Source organism: Anolis sagrei, chromosome 5, assembly GCF_037176765.1.
Source record: "Anolis sagrei isolate rAnoSag1 chromosome 5, rAnoSag1.mat, whole genome shotgun sequence".
Taxonomy (NCBI): Eukaryota; Metazoa; Chordata; class Lepidosauria; order Squamata; family Dactyloidae; genus Anolis; species Anolis sagrei.
Window position 1 is genome coordinate 130,660,719 of NC_090025.1, and position 12,462 is coordinate 130,673,180.

General features: G+C 39.6%; 1 protein-coding gene across 4 annotated transcripts in view; it reads left to right on the top strand.

Moving 5' to 3' along the window:
- Positions 1-12,462, top strand: part of CTTNBP2 (cortactin binding protein 2) — a 139,002-nt gene that overhangs the window by 106,420 nt on the left and 20,120 nt on the right. For all 4 annotated transcript variants that reach the window (XM_060777704.2, XM_060777703.2, XM_060777705.2 and 1 more), the window contains 4 exons: positions 1,857-1,943; positions 2,033-2,132; positions 6,219-6,371; positions 6,681-6,868. In XM_060777704.2, coding sequence (XP_060633687.2) covers positions 1,857-1,943; positions 2,033-2,132; positions 6,219-6,371; positions 6,681-6,868 — 528 coding nt within the window. The remainder of the gene's footprint in view (positions 1-1,856; positions 1,944-2,032; positions 2,133-6,218; positions 6,372-6,680; positions 6,869-12,462) is intronic.

The window sequence follows — 12,462 nt, forward strand, 5'->3', positions numbered from 1 at the left end:
CTCCCACAAGGATAGTAAAACATCAAACATCTAAGCATCCCTGGGCAACATCCTTGCAGACAGCCAATTCTCTCACACCAGAAGCGACTTGCAGTTTCTCAAGTCGCCCTTGACACAAAAAGAAAGTCTGAAGTCTATCCTAACAGGACAAATGAACAGAAGAGATTGATTTTATACCCTGTCACTCCACCCCGACCCCCCCCCCCCCCACACACACACACACTCAAGTCTGTGTTACTGATAGAAAACATTAGGACTCAAGTTGGCTTACAAATTGGCAGCCATTCAGTGCCACAGTAATCCACAACATACAATTAAAATGTTTAAAAAACATTATAAAATCAATACAAAAACCATTTAAAACATATACTAATCAGTGTCTTTCTGTTCATCTCATTTTCCAATAGCATCGTCTAAGCCATTCCATGTTTCAACTTACATAATTCCATGTTGCCCATTGCACTGCATTTCCAAAGGCTTGTTCAAAGGGGCCATTTGCCCAAGACCTTTGGAAGGCGTCAAGTTAGAGAGTGCCATTTTCTTCAAATTTTCAGAAGGTCAGGAGGGAAAGGGCTGATCTAATATCCATAGAGAGGGAGTTCCACAGCCGAGGGGCCACCACTGAGAAAGCCCTGTCCCTCGTCCCCACCAGACACACCTGCAAAGAAGGCGGGATTGAGAGAAGGACCTCCCCAGATGATCTTAAATTCCTAGATGGTTCATAGGGAGAGATACGTTCAGACAGGTAAGCTGGGCCAGAGCAGTTTAGAGCTTTATAGGCTAAAACCAGCACTTCTCTGTCCATGGATTCAATGGACCTTTGATGGAAACCATAAGGCTGATGTGGCCCTCAATGAAAATGAGTTTGTCACCCTTGCTCTAGGAGCCCAGCTCTGGTCAGTTATCAATTGGCCTGTTCAGGTTTTGCAAAGGTAGGACTGAAGCTTTTTTTATTTAATCAGTTCAAATGTAGTGCAAGTTTTCTTTTTCTTTTCTTTTCGTTACTACTTTCCAAATTACCAAGCACTTCCAAGCACTAAAAGACATTACCAAGTCTTTTCCAATGAGTCATGTCATCTCATAGTATGCCCAGAGTATGACATTCTCAGTTTAGTCATCTTGACTTCAAGCATATAGTCCCAATAGCACAATTCAAAGTGCTGGTTTTGACCTACAAAACCCTATACGGTTCCGGCCCAGCGTATCTGTCCGAACGCGTCTCCCTCTACGTCCCACCTCGGAGTTTAAGATCTTCCAGGGAGGCCCTGCTCTCGACCCCGCCTCTATCACAAGTGAGATTGGCGGGGACGAGGAGCAGGGCCTTCTCGATGGTGGCCCCTCACCTGTGGAATTCACTCCCCGGGGAAATTAGATCGTCGTCGTCCCTCCTTTCCTTTAGAAGGGAATTAAAGACATGGATTTGGGACCAGGCGTTTGGGCAATCTGGCAGATAAATAAAGGACAACGACGACTGATAGGAATGGAAAATGTGGAATGAAATAATGGACTCTGAGTTGCGAAAGTTGAGCATAAGATTGGTTTTTATTGACTGTGATATATATTGATTGTTTTAACTGTTATAACTGTTTTAATTGCTGTCTATATTTTATCTGTATTACTGTGTAGGCATCGAATTGTGCCTTTTTGTAAGCCGCCCTGAGTCCCCTCTCGGGGGTTGAGAAGGGCGGGGTAGAAGTACACGAAATAAATAAATAAATAAATAGCAGTAATGCCCGCTGAATTCAGTAGGATGTACTTTTGAATAGACCAGTATACGTTTATACCAGTAGCAGTGTTCACAAAACATTGTTTCCATTGTTTTTGAAGCACATCAGTATTTATGTATTTATCCCTAGGTGGAACAGTACCGAAATATCATCTTCCATGGTCCAGAAGGAAGTTTGCAGGATTATGTGGCAGATCAGATCGCCCTCTGTATGAAGGTAGGGAGATAAAAATCCTTCAATAATGGGTGTGGGGTGAGGAGGAAAGCATTGCATACCTTTGCTAAGTTTCTGAACTTTTAATACAGCATAAGCAAATGGCTGCTGGATTCTGCTGTGAAATAGTTAAAGTGAAGATAGATGCCGATTTCTCCAAGGAGCAACTTGCAGAATTATTCATCAATAGTGGTAAGATTCTTTTAATAAATCAGTAGAAGGGAGATTTACAACTGCGAGCCACATTTTTAATGATGCTTACAAATAAAATGCACTATGTGCAATCTTGGACTCCCTTGGACCTGGAAGTAAGCACCATTCAAAATAATGTTGTTTACTGCTGAGTGCAAAGGTATTAGGGCTGCAGGTAAGGAAAACACTTTGATTTTTAATAATAATAATAAAAAAACCTTTTGGAAATGCCAGAAAATATTGATGTTTACGAGACATTCAATTGAAGATCGTGCTCAGTGACAGGCTCTGCATTCCTTTTCATTGCTTTTGACAGACATGCAACTATATCTGCAGTTTTTATAAAAGGCTTTTTAGATGTTCAACATTATTAGGCCAGTTGTTTACTTTGACCTAAACTCTTTTAAAGACCTGATACAATTGCACTGTTAGACCTCAATCGGGGCTAGTAAGTAATATTTATTGACAGTGCCATTTCTGAGTAAAAACATGTAACAAGGTAGGAAGCATGTACTTTTCCACAATGCGTATTGTAGCTCCAGGCAACTCTCATGACTTGTTGTGCTGTCAAGGGGTAATGGGATTATTTGTTATCCAATATATTTGGAGAACCACATGATTCCACTCCTGATTTATAAGATTGCCCTAACAGTAACACAAATTGAAGTTGTTCCATTGGATTATAATTCGATATTTGACTAAGTTCATTTCTTTGGGTTTGAAAAAGAGTCCAAATACCTTGGAATTTTCACTTTGCCTTTCTTTGCTTCAAAACAGAGGTTTCATCAGAGTAATGCAATCTTTTAATTATACTGATTTCCACAGGAATACTATTGTGTTGTCGAAGGCTTTCATGGCCAGAATCACCAGGTTGCTGTGAGTTTTCCGGGCTGTATGGCCATGTTCCAAAAGCATTATCTCCTGACGTTTTGCCCACATCTATGGCAGGCATCCTCAGAGGTTGTGAGGTATATTGGAAACTAAGCAAGGGAGGTTTATATATCTGTGGAAGGCCCAGGGTGGGAGAAAGAACTCTTGTCTGTTGGAAGCAAGTGTGAACCAGGGGCAGCTAACACCTCTCAACGAAGGATTTCCCCAGACAGGAATCAGCCTGGCCTTGAAGCTGCAAGGTTTTTCACTGTGAACTGCCGAGTCCCCTTTGGGGTTAAGAAGGGCTGTATACAAATACTGCAAATAAATATAAATAAATAAATAATAGATAATCAAGGTGATTAATTGCAGTATTCACACTTGCCTCCAACAGACAAGAGTTCTTTCTCCTACCCTGGACTTTTCACAGATATATAAATCTCCCTTGCTTCATTTTCAATATACCTCACAACCTCTGAGGATGCCTGCCATAGATGTGGGTGAAACATCAGGAGAGAATGCTTCTGGAACATGGCCATACAGCTCGGGAAACTCACAGCAACCCAGGAATACTATAGCTTATGAACATTAGGCACAGATGTTCATAAATGAAATGCTAAATCACAAAGGTTTATGGCTAAAGCAAGACCTTACTATATCCTGGCGTCTCCCTGCCCTAGTAATTCTGTTTAGACTAGTCTGACTTTTGACTTGTTTATTACAAATATAAAGATAGTTCTCAGTAAACTATCTGAGGGTTACTGATTTTTATTATAGATAAAAGCATCAAATATACCAGTTCATTGAACAGAATGAGTGGTTTATTGTGGGGATGAAAAAAAATGTTTAATATCTATTGAAGGGGATCTGACATAAAATCACTACCCATTGTGGGAGACCAAATTTCCCTTCTGCCATTTTCAAGCAAGAGCAACAAAAATTTTAGACTGGAATAGGTTGATTATTGGACAAGGTAGCAAAGTAGTTTCTCTTTTTTTTTTTACTTTTAAAAACGGCCTTCCTAGTCTGTACCTTTCCAGAATAGAATGCAATTAGAATGATGTTACATAGGAGAGACACATGTCCAGAGAATATATCGCTGGAAGGAGAACAGCAAAGAAACTCTTTTTCAAGTCACCCATAAAGGGGGAAGTCAGTCTTGGTCATCCTGTCAACTATATTTTGTTAAACCATCTTTGCTGAAGGCATCAGGGACATTTTCTTCACCCTCAAATCTGTATCCCTTCCCTCCCTCTCCATGATCAATGAATATTTAGAAAATGTGGGTCTGATAGATTGAATCCATCTCTGTTGTTGTTCATTCGTTCAGTCGTCTCCGACTCTTCGTGACTTCATGGACCAGTCCACGCCAGAGCTCCCTGTCGGCCGTCACCACTCCCAGCTCCTTCAAGGTCAGTCCAGTCACTTCAGGGATGCCATCCATCCATCTTGTCCTTGGTCGGCCCCTCTTCCTTTTGCCTTCCACTTTCCCCAGCATAACTGTCTTCTCTAGGCTTTGCTGTCTCCTCATGATGTGGCCAAAGTACTTCAACTTTGTCTCTAGTATCCTTCCCTCCAGTGAGCAGCCGGGCTTTATTTCCTGGAGGATAGACTGGTTGGATCTTCTTGCAGTCCAAGGCACTCTCAGCACTTTCCTCCAGCACCACAGCTCAAAAGCATCGATCTTCCTTCGCTCAGCCTTCCCTAAGGTCCAGCTCTCACATCCATAGGTGACTACAGGGAATACCATGGCTTTGACTAGGCGGATCTTTGTTGCCAGTGTGATGTCTCTACTCTTTATTATTTTATTGAGACTGGACATTGCTCTCCTCCCAAGAAGTAAGCGTCTTCTGATTTCCTGGCCACAGTCTGCATCTGCAGTAATCTTTGTGCCTAGAAATACAAAGTCTCCACGTTTTCTCCCTCTATTTCCCAGCTGTCAATCATTCTTGTTGCCATGATCTTGGTTTTTTTTATGTTTAGCTGCAACCCAGCTTTTGCGCTTTCTTCTTTCACCTTGAATCCATTTCTAGTATCAGCATTATCTTCTGGTCAGATAGATATTGTGAGTACTTGGAGCAGTGATCTATTTTTCAGCAGTCATTGTAGCTAAAAGACCTAGATGTTCATCATTCAAGTCCTATTGAGCTTTTTTTGAGGGGAAAAACCTTTAACCTTCAGCTTTGTTTCTTACACATCAGTTGTTTCTCTTTCATCGCACTGCTGGAAACACAATGACACTGTTGCTGATATATTTTCATGGACTGTCACCTGTCCACTAAGCTCAGTCTATCAGCCATTCTTTAGAACATGACATTGAAAATTTGTAGGTGAGAGATTGGTTAGGAATTGTTAATATTGCGATTTCTGTTGTTGAATGATTCCCCTTGCATGCAGCTGTCAGGCAACAATTTCCCCCTCTTTTTTGCTTAACCATTTATTCAGCCATTGCTCTCTTCTCACTCCCACCACCATCATAGGTATGGCTGGCGGGAATGAAGGAGAGAACCTTCTCGGTGTTGCGCCCCCCCCCCCCATGCCCAGTCCTTTTTTTGGCCAGATTATGCCCATCTCAGTATTTCTGGCTATTGGTTAATTGTCATGCATTATTTGAACAAGTCTTAATGCTGTCGTTTTATACCCCCCTGTTTTACCTTTTTTAAATATGATTGTTATGCTTTGCTTTGTTTTATTTTAATTGTGTTTTTTGTTTTAATGAATTGTTTTGCTTTGATGTTTTGTGGACATTTTGTCCCACATGTAAGCTGCCTCAAGTCCCTTCAAGACAGAGTATAAAAATATATTATTATTATTATTATTATTATTATTATTATTATTGCCAATGATAGTCCAAACATTGGCTCCTAAACTGAAGAAAACAATCAGCATGAAGTCTTATATATATTCTAATTCATCCTTCTTCAAACTTATTTTTCTTCTTTCTAAGCTAGTGTCCCAAAGAGGGGTTAGCATTGTGACTGTCATTTCCACAGGGCTTTGTTTTGGGCATCCTCAGGTCTCAGGTTGGCAGCACGCATCCTTCTTCAAACTGTCAGCCCCAAACAGTGTTGCTCTTAGTTGACACATCTATAGTCTGAAGTATTTGATTGGTACCTGGTTATGAAAAGCTGATTTAGTTATATGCCTCACTAAACTGCTCCTGTAATAGAGGGAGATTTTTCTCTTCTAACCACTGTGAGCTGTTTGTATTTACAGCTTGCTTGATCCCAGTGAAACAGCCTTCTGTAAGCAACAGAATCATTGTAATTTTAGAAGATTTGGAAAAAGCTTCATTATCTGAATTACTGGGAGAGTTTCTTCAACCACTTGAAAACCGTGGCTCTGATAATCCCTGCACTGTAAAGAAAGGTACACAATATTTGAATTTTGCTTGGATTTTCTTTCTTTTTTTTAATTCAATGTTTATTTAGACAAATCAATGCAAAACCTACATACAAATGTCCAAACAAACAAACAAAAACAAAGTTAAAAATAGTTCTTAAATTTTCTGTAATAAGTAGCTGCTTAGAAATTTACTTTAGAAAAAAGTAAATTCTCACTCTGCCTCTGGCATTAAAAGCCATCTGTGATACAATGGCTCCATTTGCTTCATTTTATCAGAGCAGTATTGATTATTGCAGAATATATTTCAGTGGTTTCCTTTTTTGTATCTTGCAGTCAATGGTGTATCTGATGCTTATTACTTTCATGAAAACTGCTTTCTTTTGGGGACCATTGCAAAATCTCGGCTTCAAGGCTCTGACCTGATGGTTCAGCAACATTTCCTCTGGGTTCAGCTAAGATGGGATGGAGAGCCAATCCATGGCCTTCTACAACGATTCTTACGCAGGAAGGTATTAAGTAAGGTAAGGGCCATTCATACTTGAATCACAGGTCACTGTTCTCCAACAGAGATGTCCAGTCCAATTACAGAAAATTAATTAAACAAGAACAATAAATACAATAAGGGTCTTCTTCTTTTATTATTATTTTATTATTTTATCATAATTCAATACATTTTTATACATTATTTGTTTTACAGCAGATACATATTATTCAATACAACCTACCATAATTTAACTTTTGGGATCTGCTGTTATTTTTCTCCTTATACATATTATCTATCTCTCACCACTGTGTTGCCCCTCCACTCCCAAGTCACGGCTTTTACATATCATCTGTCCAAAATTTCAATTCTTCTTGTGGAGGCAACTTTCCTTCTTTCTTTTTAATCCCTTTTCAGTAAATTTTCTCCATACATCATCGAAATCACTTTGTTTCCATATACCTCTTTTAACTTTTAATATACATGTCAGTTTATCATTTATTGCCAATTTCCATACTTCTTTGTACCACTCCTCTATTTGTATATTTAGTTCTCTTTTCCAATTCCTTGCTATAAGAAGTCTTGCTAAGAAGACCTCACCTCTGAGGATGCTTGCCATAGATGCAGGCGAAACGTCAGGAGAAATGCCTCTAGAACCCACAAGAACTTAGTCTTGCTATTGTTAATAAGTTTATCACATCTTTATCCTCTTTTTTCAATTGTTTATTATTATATAATGATAATGAAGCTATACTTCCTATTTTAATGTTCATTATATCATCTATTTCTCTAAATACTTTCCTCCAAAAATTATTTACACATTTACATTGTCACCACATATGTATATATGTTCCTGATTCTTGGCATCCTCTTCAGCAATTTTTTGAGTAGTTTTTATTTATATTTGCTATTCTTACTGGTGGTAGGTACCATTTCCATTTTAAATTATAGTAATTTTCTTTAACCTGAATTGATAATTTTTTAAATGTCTTTGTCTCCATAATTGTTGCCACTCCATTTCACTTATTTTTATTTTTTAAAAAAATAAGAATAAAAATAAATAAATAAGGGTCTTCTGGTCAACACACAAAGAGTTCAGTGATTGAATTATTGGATAATTATTTCATAATAATTCAGCCTGAATGACCTCTTTGGTTCTATGGACTTTGATTTGGCTATTGGAAAAAACAAACAGACAGGATTTCATGGACTTTTCTCAGTACAGCAGCAAATTAGTAATTTTTTCAGACACCATGAGCTATTAATCTTAAATTTTATAGGGAATATGAAGATTGCCAAAATGTCATACCTTGTTAGCAAGAGATAGTTCATCATCCTGATGAGACATAGCCAACTTGAGAGATAGTTTTGCTCTCAAGAAAACTGAGAAACCCATTTGATGGTTTCTCTTAGACAGTGCCTTTCCGATGCTGTCCACATTGTGGATGAGGGTAGAGGAATGAAGGCTGTAAGTTATGAGTCACATGAAAACTCCACCACCAAAGAATATATAAATGCAGTGGTTTATCTCACCCACCCAACTCCTCAATTACCCAAAAATGACTGAAATAAGCAAAAAAAAAAAGGCAATCAGAAGTGACACAATTTCACTTAAGTGCACTCATCTGCTGCAGTGCAGTTCCTGGAGATTGCAGGAGATAAGATTGGCCCACTGCTGTCCTAAATGGGACCTAGTAATAAATTGTGCTTTCATAAATAGATCCCAAGGCAATTTGCATACATAATCACAGCATTCAGTACAGTGATGATGTAATTAACACCCTAAGGCTTTTTGGTTGCGATTTGAACTGAAAAATATACTGGTTGTCATCTCAGCTTGTTATTACAAAACTGTTGGCCATGGTAGTTAAAAATAACATGGGCATTTTCTCGGATAGACACAAATATTTGGAGCTTGTAGTGTTATGCAAGACATAAGACATTTGATTTGCATTCTTCCCTGGTCTGGATTAATATATGATGTGTTTTTCAACCAGTAGTCTCATTAGCTCGAGACATTGTCATTGTGAATGTTGTCTTTATGGAAGTTGAATGGCACAATCCTATATGGTTCCACATAAATGGCCAACACTGCAGTTATCCATTCACTTGCTCCTAGATTGACCATAGGGTCACTGCCGCCACTGCTTTATGGCCATTTAGTGAGTGGTGAGAGCAATGGTGGAATTGAAGAAGCATCTGACTATGTCCTCATAGCCAGATGTGAAATGATTACATTCTCCACCAAAGTCTGCTCCCTGTAGAACTTAACAGATTATGTAATCATTTTGGGAGACATAGCCAGATGCTTCTCTGATTATTCCACTCCACCATATATGTGTAGCTGGAGGGTTGAAACTATACAGTTGGCCCAAAGGAACTTTGTTCCAAAAGGAGGAAAGAAATACTAATCCCCATATTGAAAAAAAAAGTCTGTGAATGCCACTAACAAGGGGGCCCCTGGTGAGGCAGCGGGTTAAACCACTGAGCTGCTGAACTTGCTGAATGAAAAATTGGTGGTTCAAATCCATGGAGCAAGGTTAGCTCCCAACGTTAGCCTCAGCTTCTATCAACCTAGCAGTTCAAAAACTTGCAAATGTGAATAGACCAATAGGTACCAGTTTGGTGGGAAGGTAATGGCGCTCCATGCAATCATGCCAGCCACATGACCTAGAAATCATCTACAGACCACTTCTGGCTCTTCAGTTTAGAAATGGAGATGAGCATCAGCCCCCAGAGCCTGACATGACTAGATTTAATGTCAGGGGAAACCTTTACTTTACTATGCCCCTAACAACATGTTTAGTCAGATATATGGCAAGTCCCCTTTATGTTAATGGAATTTACTCCCATTAAATATGCACAAGATGCCACTAAGAGGCTGCCAGCCAAGATCTGGAACATCTTGAAAACAGTCTGGTTGCCTTCTTCTATCTCCAGATCCAGGGTGAGTGCTGTGTAGGGTTTTTTCCCCCAAAGGGATACCATAGCTTCTTTGATTTTTTTTTTATAATGAGGGCAAGAAGAATGAATTGTGCAAAATAAGCCAGTCTGCTTAATTCCCATAATGCACTGAAGGTACTGAATTTGGGTTACCTTAATATGCAGTCCTTGATGTGCACGTCCCTGATTATGATTATTCCCTTTTTAAAAGTAATTTCAACTAAATGTCCACAGCCGAACCATTAAGATAGAGCTGGGGGCGGAGGAAGGTTCCTTCTACAGTAGTCTCTTAAATTTTCCTGCATACCAGAAAGCACTGCTTCTAATGAGATTAGGAAGAACATGAGTTTGTTCTTATGAAAGGATTTCCTTTTTAGCTCTTGCCTCAAAGCACTGCATTATCCCTTGACTGAACGCTTGTGTTTGGCTCTTCAGTCCTCTTCCAGGCTTTGTCTCCCCCTCTGATAACTGCCTGAAGTGCTCTCCATCTTCTATCAGTGCTTTTATCAAAAACGAGCAAAACGGAACAAGTGTATGAATACAGTGAAAGAGATGCAGCAAATTAGTGAACACCCACAACAAAAGCTGAATGCATAATTTTAAGTTATTAATAATACCAGCTGGCTGTCACTGTATGGGAACGATAGTATTTGGCACTTTCTTAATACTGTTGTTACAGAACAAGAAGAGCCTGCTTTTGTGAAGCTGCTTACATTGAAAATAAGCCTGATTTGGTCTGAATTATATGCTTCAGTTTCCTCTTAAGTTGATTATGGATAATCAGTTGCTATCTTTCCAGAATGAGAATATTTGAATTTCTATCAATAGGCTAATAAGACTTAAAAGACCTATAAGAAGAGTTTGCACTCATCATTTTGCTTTTGTCATTGATTTGCTTTTATTGCAATAAACATACTAGTTAGCACAGCCTGTTCTAGTGCTACAGGGCATTGGGCAGTGTCAATGCAGCGTTTCTCAACTTGGGGGTTGAGACCCCTGGGGGAGGAAGGTAATGAGGGATTGACAGAGGGGTCGCCAAAGACCATCAGAAAACACAATATTTTCTGTTGGTCACAGAGTTCTGTGTGGGAGGTTTGGCCCAATTCTATCGTTGGTGGGATTCAGAAAGCCCATTGATTGTAAGTGAACTATAAATCCCAGCAACTACAATTCCCAAATGTCAAGGTCTGTTATCCGCAAACTCCACCATTTGGGCATATTGAGTATTCATGCCAAGTTTGGTCAAGATCCTCACAGCTTGAGTCCACAGTCCTCTCTGGATGTAGGTGAACTATAACTCCAAAACTCATGGTCAATGCCCACCAAACCCTTCTAGTATTTTTTGTTGGTAGTTCTGTGTGCCAAGTTTGGTTCAATTCCATCATTGGTGGAGTTCAGGATGCTCTGTGATTGTAGATAAACTATAAATCCCAGCAACTACAACTCCCAAATGACAAAATCACTCCCCCCCCCCCCCCCCCAGCAAGCCAACCAGTATTCAAAATTGGGCATATCAAGATTTGTGCCAAATTCGGTCCAGTGAATGAAAATACACCTTGCATATCAGATATTTACGTTACGATTCGTAACAGTTGCAAAATTACAGTTATAAAGTAGTAACGAAAATAATTTTATGGTTGGGGGTCACCACAACATGAGGAACTGTATTAAGGGTTGTGGCATTAGGAAGGTTGAGAAACATTGCATTAATAGGGCCTGCTTTTCTTACTTAGGCATTGGAAGACCAGGGCATTCTAAGCATTGCAGGATCTTGTCATTCCAGTTTCTCACAGCACCCTGGAGCAATGCTTCACTGAGATAATTGTAAGGAATTTAAATGGTGCTTATCAGGAAAGAAAGGAGCAGGAACGGAAAGGAGCAGGAAAGGCATCCACAGTCAGCCTTGCCAAGATCCTGAAACCCAGCAGCTGCCCACATGCCAAGCTCAAGGCTGACCCTGTTGAGATGGCCTTATTTTCCATATCATCTATCAGAAAGGCCCTTAAATAACTATTGGCCCTGGTGTGGAGTGTTAAGGCTTTAATTTTTTTTTCCTTTCCTTGTCTAGGAAAAAGGGCTTTTTCAATAATGATACTGAGCAACTTAGCACGTTCCACATCAAGTATAGCTCTGATGCATTTGCTTCTGATATATCTAGCTCACATTATTCCACTGTGTCCAGACAGGCTAAGCTTCAGGGCTGTTCTGCTGCCTCAGATGGCAAATGCTGGAGGATAGCCCTTTTCCCTATCTTTCCTTAAAAGCCTGCTAGGTATGACTTCTCTTGAAAGACAGAGCTGTCCTACACAGGCTGTTGGCTCTCCTTAAACCATCCAGCTGCCATCAAGTTTGATAAAGAACTTTACTGCCAATGTTGAAGGAAAGTTCAACTGCTAGTCCGATCATTTTCTATGCTGTGGATGATGTAATTTTTGGCCTACAGCAGTAAAAAAAAATAGCTTGATGTAGCCTTGCTAAAACTTTTATATGATTCAGAGGGTTTTTTTTATAAAGCCTTCTCTTATCCACTGAACTTTGAATGCTACTTCAATCGTCATTCACGCTTGCTATTATGCAAGCTCATTGGGGACCTGAGTAAGTCACTTTACAACACCATGTATGTTTCCACCACCAAAGATGGAACATACCAGCAGTGTGTCAATCTGAATGTGTGCCCCAGTTAGCATAAAA